The sequence below is a fragment of the Physeter macrocephalus genome, chromosome 5, assembly GCF_002837175.3.
Source record: "Physeter macrocephalus isolate SW-GA chromosome 5, ASM283717v5, whole genome shotgun sequence".
NCBI lineage: Eukaryota > Metazoa > Chordata > Mammalia > Artiodactyla > Physeteridae > Physeter > Physeter macrocephalus.
Window position 1 is genome coordinate 21,799,201 of NC_041218.1, and position 13,175 is coordinate 21,812,375.

General features: G+C 41.6%; 1 protein-coding gene and 1 long non-coding RNA gene across 4 annotated transcripts in view; one reads left to right on the forward strand and one right to left on the reverse strand.

Moving 5' to 3' along the window:
• The window catches only part of MKLN1 (muskelin 1), a 179,545-nt gene extending 173,667 nt beyond the window's left edge, over positions 1–5,878 (reverse strand). Inside the window, exon 1 of the mRNA XM_024131798.3 lies at positions 5,764–5,878. Coding sequence (XP_023987566.1) covers positions 5,764–5,861 — 98 coding nt within the window. The 5' untranslated portion in view covers positions 5,862–5,878. The remainder of the gene's footprint in view (positions 1–5,763) is intronic.
• Positions 5,879–5,951: 73 nt separating this feature from the next.
• The window catches only part of LOC102989785 (uncharacterized), a 54,371-nt gene continuing 47,147 nt past the window's right edge, over positions 5,952–13,175 (forward strand). The window contains exons 1-2 of one of the 3 annotated variants that reach the window (XR_448727.4): positions 5,952–6,160; positions 6,883–6,972. This is a non-coding gene — a long non-coding RNA (uncharacterized lncRNA). Of the gene's footprint in view, positions 6,161–6,399; positions 6,476–6,882; positions 6,973–13,175 lie in introns of those variants that run through there. The other 2 variants (XR_003679728.2, XR_448726.4) reach the window with 2 other exon arrangements.

Consider the following 13,175-nt stretch of genomic DNA (forward strand, 5'->3'; position numbering starts at 1 on the left):
AGGGAAAAAAGGGAAGGAAAGAAACAGCATGACAGTCTCCAGGGCATTGAATACCTCCAACTAGTGAAACTAGTGACTCACAACTCCTGGGTTTCAGATGCCTTCGGGATTGTAAATAATCCTCAAATTCATATGCATAGTAATCACTGTCTATACACCAAATAAATAATAAATCTCACAAATGTGTTCTATTTTTCAAGTGTATGTGATTAATAAAATAAAAATCCATTTAAAAGCTAAATTGGGGGGGGAGGAAAAGAAATGATAAGGAACAATGTCACTTCTGAATTATGTAAGCACTCTCCAGACATCTCTAAGGACCTATCTGACCAAAACCACACTCTTAATCCCAAATTACTAAGGATAATACCAAAGTAAACCCAGGGTACATAGAAACAGAGTTCCCTACACAGACAGTAGGAAAATAAACTGATACCTTTAATCCAACAATTTAGCATCTCAGAACTCATCATAAATGAGTTCAAGATTTGTTTCTGTAAGGCAGAATGTCTCATTACTAACGAGACTACTTAGTATACTTGTCAAATTATACCACTTTTACTCCATGTTGTTCTAATGGCTGAAGAACAACAAAAACAAAACAAACCCAGAAAGACTAAATGTCCCAAAATAGGGGGCCGATTAAATAAAATGCCATAAAATCATTATATGGATTATAATATATCCATAACAAATGATAATACAGAAAAATATTTAATAACATGAGGAAATAGTTATCATATATTAAGAAGGAAAAATAATACAGAACAGCAAACAGGACAATATCAAATTGGAAAATAGATATAGACACAACAGAATATCTGGAATGATATATATCACAGGGTGATTAGTTATCTTTGGGTGGTGGGATTAAGGGTAATTTAAATTTTGCTTTGTGGGTCTATATTTTGCAAATATTCCTCAAGTAACTTAGGGTGGGGTTTTTTTGGCAATTAGAAAAAATATATATTCACTTTTAAATGTGGAATTTTAAAATAGTTGAAACAGGTTCACCTCCTAACCTACTTGTCAAATTATATCACTTTTACTCTGAACCATGAATCACATATTCACAAAGGTACAGTTCTAATTAATGTCTGATTTTAAGTAATAAAGTAGACTAACAGGAAGAAGGTAAACACTTAAAAATGCATCCAATTTTACTATCTAAACTAATGAAGTCTTTCACTAACATGTAAACAAAAGAAGGATCATTCTACAACAATAAAATTACCTAATGTGTAAATATACTTTCAAAGGTCCTCCCAATTTTTATATTAATACATTAAAACCTTAAATGTCAAGATAAAATATATCTAAGTATCTTTCCCTCTCTCCATTCTCACCTTATAGCACTTTTTATCTGTATTCCCAATTAGGAACATATTACAGCCATGTAAAATACTGAAGCAGCAGTATTCTTCTTTGATAACATAAGTCAGGAGGTCCAAGATCAGAGTCTTATCTCCTACCCTTTCAACTCTTAGACCTGGACAATTTAACTTACCTCTCTGAACCTCAGTTTCCCTAGCCTTAAAAGAGAATGATAATATTTATCATAAGAGTTTTTATAAATACGAAATCAAAAGAACACAAGCTAAGTCCTAAGCATGGTGCCTGACAAATAGAAGGTACTCACATGGTGGTTGTTACTAGAGGCACACGCAAGAGTTTTTAAGTCCGAGAACCTGCCAAGCCTCCTGAAAACTATATGACCTTGGGTAAGTTACTTAACCTATATGGACCTCAGTTTCCTCGTATGCAAAATAGATACAATACCTATCTTGCAGGTTTGTTGTAAGGATTAGGTAAAACTATATAAAAAAATCATCTTGCACACAGTAGGTGCTTCATAAATTATTTAGTATCACTATTAGCTAGAGCAATAAACATTTGAGTATAGAGATTAGCAGTTTATAAAATATTTTTACGTATAACAGTGCATGTAATTCTAAGAATTAATCATCATTTAAATAGACGCATTTCTCTTAATTCCCAAATTAGTTGTAAACTTCAGAAAAAAAGTAAAATACAAGCAAACTTTTTTAAGCACACTGAAAAATAAAAGGCCACTTCATTAGTTTCAAAATAAAAATGTGTTATCTATAGCTTGATCTGCTTTAACATTTTTAAAGTCCAAATAAATCTAAAAGGGTCAGAAGGGAAAATGTTTTGACTCTGAGAGAAGGAAAACGTTTTTTTAAGTCTGCAGGAAAAAAAAATAGACATCTGAATTTTTCTTTTTTTCATGACTTCATGTCTTTCACAACTAAAATGCAAGTGCCTTTAACACAAGAACTCTTTCAAATCTCTGAATTCCTGTCTCCACCTTTGTGCAGAAGCAGAGCAGCTCTACAGTTAAGACCACAGAATCTGGAGTCAGACTACCTGGGTTCAAATCCTGATTCCGTCCAGCAGTGTGACCTGAGGCAAGTTTTAACATCTCCCTGCCTCTTCAGCTGGAAGATGAAGATTCCTCATATAATTGTTTTGAGAATTAAATGAGATAGAGAGCCTAGAAAATGAAGGCACATTACAAATGTTTCCCATTGTTGTTACTGGTTTATTATTATCCCCTCAAAATGCCTTATCAGTGACTTCTAATTAATAAATATTTGCTATTCTGTAGACAATTGCAACAAAAGGCTTTACTTAAAATTACGCCTGTTTATGAAGTACTTTAAGGACTTCCCTGGTGGCGCAGTGGTTAAGAATCCATCTGCCAATGCTGGGGACACAGGTTCGATCCCTGGTCCTGGAAGATCCCACATGCCGTGGAGCAACTAGGCCCTTGCGCCACAACTACTGAAGCCCGTGCACTCAACAAGAGAAGCCACCACAACGAGAAGCCCGCGCACCGCAACGAAGCATAGCCCCCGCTCGGCTCAACTAGAGAAAACCCGCGCGCAGCAACAAAGACCCAATGCAGCCAAAAATAAATTTAAAAAAAAAAAAAAGTACTTTAACGTGACTGTCAGTAAAGATACAGCAATTGCTGTTAGGATTTTAGGGCAAAAGTAAGTAAAGTCAATCCCATTCTCACACTTCCTATTATACAAAGTTATAACATCCTCACTTGCTAATAGAAGTTCAGTGCCATCCTTACTTGAAATTAGAAGTCCAGGCATGGCACACACAAATCCAGCAGACACAAAACTCTCAAACTCAAGTTCCATAATACTCAACTATACTCCTTCAAAGAAAAAGTTCAGATTACTCCTCTATTAACAATAGTTTAGTGCTTTAAAATAAAAACTATATTGGATAAGTCAACAGAATATTACAAAGACTAAAAACACTGTAAATGAAAGTGTTTGAGAGTTAAATATGCACTAAATACTAGTTTACAAATATATTTGAGAAAACCGTAACAACAGATTTCTCCTATTTCAAACGGCTGCCTTCTAACTCCAAAACTAGAATGCTGCCCACTTCAAATCTGGCGCCAGGATAACGAGACATAAGTCAAAGTAAAGTTGCCTCTTTATTCCTGTCCTGCCCCTAGGTTCATCAGAACCTTTTTTTTTTTTTTTTTTTTTTTTTTAGATTCCATATATATGTGTTAGCATATGGTATTTGTTTTTCTCTTTCTGACTTACTCCACTCTGTATGACAGACTCTAGGTCCATCCACCTCACTACAAATAACTCAATTTCGTTTCTTTTTATGGCTGAGTAATATTCCACTGTATATATGTGCCACATCTTCTTTATCCATTCATCTGTCAATGGAGGACATGGGGAGGGGGAAGGGGAACCTGGGATGAAGTGAGAGAGTAGCACTGACACATATACACTACCAAATGTAAAACAGATAGCTAGTGGGAAGCAGCCGCATAGCACAGGGAGATCAGCTCTGTGCTTTGTGTCCACCTAGAGGGGTGGGATAGGGAGGGTGGGAGGGAGACGCAAGAGGGAGGAGATATGGGGATACATGTATACATATAGCTTATTCACTTTGTTATACAGGAGAAACTAACACAACACTGTAAAGCAATTACACTCTGATAAAGATGTTAAAAAAAAAGTTAAGTTGCCATCCCACTAAATCATTTCTTGCTTGAAATGTACTCTTCCTTTTTCATTCATAACTCGGATGGGCCTTGTGATATCCAAGTCTCACCCCTACGACAGAAATTTAAGGAGTGAAACCCTGGAAGTAGTCTAACTTAAGACCAGGAAAATATCTCCAGAGTTATTAGATCAAACAATGCCCTTCCAGTTCCCAACTATCTGTGATCCTAACCTGGGTATAGAAAAATTCTGATTACCTTCAGACTCAACAATTTGTTAAGCCCTGAAAATCAGAAGTCAAGTTACCTAGGGCCACTTTTCAACTCCAGCTGAGGGCTAGAATGTTTACCTGGTTCACTCTCACGTTCAAAGCTGGATGCCAGCATCAATCAGGGACACAGCCATACAGCAGCCATCAACAGGCCACACAGGCCAGATTAGGCCACAGGGCACCTGGCACCCCTCACTGAACCACATCCTACTGAAGGCCTGACTGCCAACCCTTGACCTGGAGAATAGGACAATGGGCTGGCAGTCAAGAGAGTTAGATTCTCCTAGTCACAGCTCCATTTTTAGATTTTCGACTGATTTGACCAGAGAAATCAAATTGGAGAAAATGTGAAGACTTTTTGAAATATAGGTGGAAAACTTTTGAGTATGCGTCACATATCTAGTCACTTTGTTCAGTAACAAAAATATATTATTTGTAACTTGTTTTGTTCATAAAATCATTCCTGGACTTGTAAAATGATGGTCCGGGGGACAGCTAGCACTTTTCCGCAGGGTCTGCACAGATCTTAAAACTTTACTAAGCCAGTTTCTCTAACAGTATGTAAAAGTGGAGTTCGATCTGCTCCTCTCAGACATAAGCAAATACTGAATGAAAGTACTGTCAGCATTTCAGAAGCAATCTGCTACAGAAAAACGCACGGTTTTTCTGTAACGCACTGGAACTCTTTTTAACACCTAAATTGGGGATCCAGACCAAACGAGTGTTGGAAGTCAATTTCATTAAAGTCATACTTTTCTGTCTATATCTGAGTTTCTGGCTTGGGAAACTGGTCTGTGTCTACATAAATCCATGCTCTGAGCCATCATATAATGGAACTCCTCTGTAAAGTCCCTCTATCTTTTTCAGAACTACCATCCGGAAAAGATAACCTCCGCAAATCCTACAACGTCTCCCACTTGCACAGATAGGTTCCACAACTCTTCAGCCGTCGGTGACTTTTACCACTCCCCTGGAGCTAATCACTTTTAATGACCACCCCCCCCTTCCCCAGGAACAGTCACTCTTCTCAGCTTTACACTTTGTCCCGGCACCAAACGACTGAACCGTCCCCCGTCTCCCCCCAACGTCGGACGCCCTTAGACATCTTCACCAGTTAGCCCGCCGTCCCGTCCCGAAAGCCCCAACTCCTGCTCCACCTCCCTGAGCCGCCCGCCCCCAAGCCCTTCTCAACCCCCAAACCCGGCCGCCGCATCACCTGGCTCCCCGTTGTCCTACGCGCCTCGGCCCCGCCACACACCTTGCCCCTTCCACCCGAATCTCGCACTCTGGATCCTAACCCCTCCCGGAGGCGGGGGCGGGCAACGCTCTCGGCGGCTGGACTGAGACTCCGGAGGCCGCGCGTCCCCCTCACCAGGCCCCGCCTGGGCCTCTCGACGCGGTTGCCCTCCACGGCCCCCCTGGCCCAGCCGTGCTTAAGCCGAGGAGTAGGGCAGCCCGAGCCCAGGGCCAAGCACTTACTCGGGAAGGTAGGTGGAGGAGAAGGAGCTCCACTTGTGTAGCGCGTAGGGCAGAAGCCGGCACTCGGGCGTCGCAGCGACAGCCCCGCCAGCCGCCATCTTGTCAATACCGTAGAGGCCGCCGCCGACCGCCAGACGCGCCGGGAGGGGGAGGGGCGGGGCCTGCTCTTAAAGGAGCCGCGGCTCGCCTGGGCCGTCAGCTCTCCCGGTCTCGCGTCGTTACCCCTGCGTGAAGCGGTGAGTCGCGCGCGGGTCGGCGATTCACTCTGGGGGTCTCCGCCGCTGAACCCTACTGAAAGACTGACCGGCGGAAACTGGGACTGGAGTGTGAGCATCTGAGGGGCTCTCCAGTGGGGCTTGGAGAGGAATGTCTCAAATGACTTTTCTTGAAAGCTGAGGTAAGGGGAAAGCCAAAAACATTATGAAAAAAATAAATTGTAGTTATGGGCCAGGAAGGGAAAATGAGAAGAAGTTGGAGAAGGGACGCCTTTGAGACTTTGGAAACCACTGCTCTCTCCAGTTTCTAAATTCTGTAAGGAAACAGCATTGAAGGGAATTGCAGTGGAATAGCTAATGGCCTTTCCTTCTGGAGTTGTCCTGGTTTTAAACGTCTTGTCCCCCCCCCCCGTTCCAGAGTCACATGGAGACAGGAAAAGGAAATGCTTGTGTGTCCTCTCATCCTGTTCAGTTTTCAGTCGGTGATGCCCTTCGTTGTAAGCATTTGTTGTGAGCTCTCTCATACCCATCTCGCGCAATTTGTTTGCTCAGTAATGACATTCACTCACAGACCAGAAAAATCCTAAAGGTGTTGGGAAGCTGGGTGTCGTCATTCGTACAGCTGGTAAATCTACCTACTTTTAACTGACAGATATTTAGCCCCCAAATTCTGAAAGAGCAAGAGACAGAGAGTTTCAAGAAAATGACGACAGAGAGAATAACAGCCCATGTGCTCTGAATGCTATATGGGCATCATACCAGCTCCTTATCTAAAAATGAACACTTGCTCTAAATATCTAGCAGCTTTAGATAATGTTCCCATCAAATACCTGTAGGTCAGTGTTGTGCATGTTTATTCCTTGGCTTAGTCACTGCATTACCAAAGTACCCTTCTCTCACTAAGTGGTTCTACCCCTGGAAGCCTGCACAGCGTCTTCTTCTCCACCTGACCAACGGAAAAACTCAAGCAAAGGGTTTTTCAGTGAATGACCAAGTGAGTTGAAACACCTCAGAACTATAATTGTATTCTTTTCCCGTTATAATCATTTACCTGCCCAAACTTCCTCAAATCCTTTTCTGACTTCCTGTTTCCACAGAGAAAAACTTAGTAGTAGCCTCCACTAGCATATCAGATGGAGAATGCCAAATAGAAAGGCTACAATATGTTAACTTTTAAAATCACATGTGCTTTGTGTGTTGCAGCATGCTGGGAAAGTATTTGTTCCTTGAGGGAATGCTATAATCCCAGCAATGAAGTTAGGAGTCCAGAGACAGTGAAAGAGGCCAGAGAAGGTTGATTAGTTCCAAAGATGATTAGTGGTTATTTGGGGGGAAAAGAGATACTTTTAAGGGGAAAAGATTAAGATGGTGACTCGGTTCAATTAGTTTGGGGCTCCAAATTTGCTAATTACACCTCTTACCATAACGTAAGTACAGTCTTTGTTCTTTTCCAGACACAGAGTTATGGTCCCTGAGTGATCTTTTTTAAAAACACACATAAGTCAGTTCTTCCTAAGATGACTCTCTTGGACTTTCAGTGACTTTCTATTCCCTTTGGGTAACACTTAAAGTCCTTAGCATAGGCCTTTCATATCCTGCCTTGATTACCTCTCTAGCTTCTCTCTTCTCTTTCTCCTCTGCACTCCCTACTCCAGCCACACTAAACTAACACACTGAATTGGCTCCTATAAATTCTGTGCTCTCTCTGGTCTCCAGGGCTTAGTCTAAACCAAGCCAGGAATACTCTCCCCCATTCTTCACCTGGCTAACTTCTGCTTGTTTTTCAGATTATTTTATTCTGGAAAATCAGTCCTCATCACTTATTTCGGGGTTAGGTGCCATTTTTTTTACATTTCCCTTGTCACCCTGAGTTTCCTTCCTTATCTTAGCACACATCACAATATATGTTTTTTAATTTTTTTTTTTTTTTAGATTTTATTTATTTTTGGCTGTGTTGTGTCTTTGTTGCTGCGTGCAGGCTTTCTCTAGTTGCGGCCATTGGGGGCTACTCTTCGTTGCGGTGCGTGGGCTTCTCATCGCGGTGGCTTCTCTTGTTGCGGAACACGGGCTCTAGGCGCATGGGCTTCAGTAGCTGCAGCACGCGGGCTCAGTATTTGTGGCTCATGGGCTCTAGAGCACAGGCTCAGTAGTTGTGGCTCGCGGGCTCTGGAGCACAGGCTCAGTAGTTGTGGTTCGTGGGCTCTAGAGCACAGGCTCAGTAGCTGTGGTGCACGGGCTTAGTTGCTCCGCGGCATGTGGGATCTTCCCAGACCAGGGCTTAAACCCGTGTCCCCTGCATTGGCAGGCAGATTCTTAACCACTGCGCCACCAGGGAAGTCCCACAATATATTTTTATTTCCTCTTTATTTCTCATTCTCTCTCCCTAAACTATAACTCCCATGAAGGTAGGAGTCATGCATATCTTGTTCACAGTTGTATCCTTAGTCCTTTTAGAATGTCTTGCATATAGTGGATGTTCAATAAATATTTACTGAAGAATGAATTAATTGTGCTAAAAGAGTACTTGAGTTGCAGAGGAAAAAAAATGCCAGAACTTCTCAGACTACAAAAATGTATCCCTGAGGTATGATTGCCACAGAGAATGTAAAGACCCTGGATAGCGTGGCTTTCCTGCAGCACAGATTTTACAAATGGTAAAATAATTTAAAGCATTCGTATGTTAACATAAATGCAGATAGATATGTTAACATATAAATGCTTTAAATTCGTAGATATATTATGATACTGAACCCCAAATTTGTATAAATGTTAAGATAAAATAGAAGACTAAAGAAATTTTAAAATCGTGATGAGTCTGCCGTACCTCAGATCTCCTACGGGTACACATTTACCTCCACTGCCTCTGGGGCATTGCCTTAGTCTATGGGGTTTATTGTAAGGATACACGGGGAAGGTCTGGAAACTGTCAGCAGCCATTTAATCTCTCTAGTTCCCCTACATTAATATATTGATGGCCTCATGGAGAACTGGACAATGGATCATCATTTTTCCAGGATCAACAGCTCTAGTAATCCAGTTATCTTGTCATCTAAAAGGAACCGTCTTTTACTCTCTGATGATGTCTCAACATGCTTCTCATAGTAAACACTTCCAGAGAGTAATTGATTATATTCGGTTTGTCCCCATTCACTATCTTTTCCTGCAATAAAAGATTTATTGAGAGGCTGTGATGTGCCAGGCCCTGTTCTAGATGCTAGGGAGGCAGGGACAAACAGAAAAGCCCGACAAGGGCCCTGCTTTCAGGGAGCTTACATTCTGGCAGGGCAACATATAATAAGTCAACTAGATAATTTTAGTCTGTGCATTTTAGGTGCTAGGAAGAGACTACACTGGAGTAATATTTAGATTGGATGGTAAAGGAAAGTGTCTCTAAGAAGGTAATATTTGTGCTAATACCTGTGCAGTGAAAAAGTGCCAACCATGCAAAGGCTGGACAAAAAACATTCTGGGAAGAGAGAATAAGCAAGTGCAATGGGCCTGAGGCAGGGAAGGGGTTGTTAAAGAAAAGAAAGAAGAGAGTGTGGTGGGAGCGTAGTGATGAAGAGGGAGACTGGAGTCAGAACAAGTAGGGCCCTAACAGTCATGGTAAGGAGTCATGACATGGAAATGTGAACGGGAGACCTGTGCGGGGATTCAAGCCAAGGAGTAGCGTGATCCATTTTACATTTTGTAAAGATCACTCTGCAAAACAGAAAATGGGTTGGAGAGAGGTAAGAGTGGAAGGGATGAGACGCTACAGGAGGTTAAGCCAGGCAAGAAATGATGGTGGCTTGCACTAACAGGAGATGGAGAGGAATGGTTGAATTGGGCTGTATTTTGGAAGTAAAGTCAACTAGACTTGCTGATGAGGGAGGGAAGGCAGGAAGAAACGGAAAGAATTAAGGATAACTCCTGGGTTTTGTGTTTGCACCGAGTAGCTAGTGATGCTTTTATTGAAAGGGGAAGATTTGGGGTTAGAACAGTTTTGAGGTAGAAGAAATCAAGAATTCCGACTTCAGTGTGGTATATAGGGGATACCTAATAGATATCCAGGTGGATTGTCAAGCATCTGATATGGGGATCTATACTGGTCAGAGACTTACATCAAACCACCTCATAGGCATTTGACCTTCTTCATATATAATCAATCAGTGCTTTTTTTTTTTTTTTTTTTTTTTTTTGGCTTAGGCACTGATTCCTGGGTCAATCAGTTTTCCTCTAAACAGCAGAGTCAGCATAGCTCTGGGTATAGCAGCTCTAGAAAGAAGAAAACATCTGTGGCAGCCTTCTGCAGAAGGGGATCAAGGGGTACAGAACAGTCTAGGGAAAGAAACAGAGTATATTCAAAAATCTTGTTTGTAGTCCCAGTTCTGATACTTTTCTAGCTATGAGACCTTGGGAAAGTCACTTAACTTCTCAGCATCTCATTTTCCACAGCTCTAAAGTGGTTTTAATAAAATCTGTCTACTTCACAGGGGGGTTTTGAAGATCAAGTGAAGGAAGAGGGCCTAGCTCGTGTGCTGTAAGTTCTCATTTAGTTCTCACAAAAACTCTGAGAGAGAAATATTATTATTCCCTTTTTCACAAATGAGAAAAATAAGACTCAGAAAGGTTAAATAATTGTTTGTTATCTTTGGTTTGTCCCTCCAGATACATGGGAGGGAAGAGCGTGAGGTTGGGGTATCCCTCTGACTCCCTGCCTGTATACACAGTGGGCTGACTGGCCCTTTCAACCAAAGGTCACAAGTCCTCCCAAGTGGCCTCTTCACACTACTCTCTCTGGTTCTGGGTTCCAGTAACCACCCCCTCCCCTCCTCCCTGTGGTTTCCCAGTATGTTCTCACATCTTGATAAATAGTCCCTTTATTAAACCTCTCAAATTGCCCAATTTGAGAATGCCATCTGTTTCCAGCTGGGACCCTAACTGTTACAGTAACTTATCCAAGGTAGTATAGCTAGTCAGTAACAGAGCCAGAATCTCTCTGTTTCAAAAGCCCACCCTGTTGGATTGCATCCCATTCCTCTCAGGTGGGAAGAGACTTAGTAAACTGCAAAGTGCTATTCAAATATAAGATATGGTCAAATAATAGTTAAAAAGCAAAGCAAATCCAGCCGATTTTATTTATTTCCAGGCAAAGGAACATACCAATTGACTGAGGGGGAAAAGAAGGTGTTTTTAATTTTTAGGAAGGGGTATCATGGTGTGTTACACTAATTAAAGATTAAACAAATACTCTAAATAGGCTGGAATATATCCACAGTTTTGTATATGATTGCTTAAAACAAGCCCCATACTTCATTGGTCAGGAAAAAAAGTCCTCAGATAGGTCCTATAAGGGTCTTGCTTTAGCTCATTCAAAGGATCATTCAAAGTTCATGGTTTCTTTAACAACTTCCAGCTGGTTAGGAGAGTTGAAGCACAATGCAGTACTCAATGTGCTACGTCCTAGGCAAGTTCTGCTGTAAAAAGAAGAATTTCCCTTCACAATATTATTATGCAACAGATGAAGAAACTAATATCCAAATATGTCCGATGTCACATCTAAGGTCATTTGTACAACTGGGCTGTTTGCAGATCTGAATCTAGAACCCAAGTACCTAATTCTCAGTCACTTTTTTCCCTAACATAATTAATGGAAACTTTTTAGCTCTATACCTACATCATTCTTCTTTAAATCCTCTATAACTAGCACATAGTAAATACTCCAGAAATATTTCCTGAATTGAATCTCTTAGTTCCTCCTAAATTTCTTCTCACTCACTGTCTTAGTCAGTTTAGGCTGTTATAACAAAAATACCATAGACTGGGTGGCTTAAACCACACACATTTATTTCTCACAGTTCTGGAGGCTGGGAAGTCCAAGATCAAGACATCAGTAGATTTGGTATCTGGTGAGGGCCCTCTTCCTTGTTTGTAGACAGCCAACTTCTTACTTTCACCCCTGGCCCCCAAAATGCATGTCCTCACAGACAAAATACATACATACTAACCCTAACCCATTCCATCCCAAAAGCCCCAAATGTCTTAACTTATTCCAGCATCAACTCTAAAGTCTAGAGTCTCATCTAAATCAGATATGAGTGAGACTCATTCTGAGGCAAAATTCCTCTCTAGCTATGAACCTGTGAAACCAAACAGACTAGGATAGACATTCCCATTTCAAAAGGGAGAAAGAGGAAAGAAGGAAGGAATAATGAGTCCCAAGCAAGTCTAAAGCCTAGCAAAGGAAACTCCATGAGATCTTAAGGCTAGAGAATAATCCCTTTGGCATGATGCTCTGCCTTCTGGACTCCCCTGGAGTAGTCCTGCCCCAGGAGCTCTGCCAGGCCGGAGACACACCCACCCAGGGCTCTGCCAGGCGGTGGTCACACCTTGTAGGGTCCAGGTGGCCTCACTCCCAAGACTTTGGTTGGAGGCTGTCTGGCCTGTTGAAACTGAGGTGATTCCTCCCCACACACCTCACCTTTTGAAACCCTGATTTCTGAATTGCCTTCAGGGTCATTCTTTCCTTGTCTTGAAGAATAGCTTATGTGCCAACAACTGAATAGCTCTGTGTAAAATCCAAGAAGTCCATCAGTCATGCTTTCTCATTTTTAGTAGTATGGACAGGCTGAGAATTTTCCAAACCTTTAAGTTCTGGTTTCTTTTTGCTCAACAGTTCCATCATCAATTCATTTCTCTCTTCTTACATTTTGCTATGTAAGCAGTCAGGAGGAACCAAACAGCTCCTTTAACACTTTGCTTAGGAATCTCCTCAGCTAGATATCCAATTTCATCACTTGCAAGTTCTTACCTTCCACAGAATGCTAGAACATGAACATAATTCAGCCAAGTTTTCGACACTTTATAACAAGAATCATCCTGCCTCCAGTTTCCAATAACATGTTCCTCTTTTCTGTCTGAGACCAAAATGGCCTTTACTGTCCATATTTCTACCAACATTCTGTTCATGGTTATTTTTATTTTCTGAGAAGATGGAAGCAGTCTCTCCAGCTCTCCTCTTTCTGAGATCTCACCAGAATTGCCTCTAGGAGTCCCTTCATAGCAATACTGACTTTGTCTAGCAGGCACCTCAGAAATCTTCTGCCTCTGCCTGTTACCCAGTTCCAAGGCTGCTTGCATAGTTTTAGGTGTTTGTTACAGCAGCACCGCCGCTCCTACGTACCAATTTGTGTCTTAGTCAACTTGGGCCGCTCT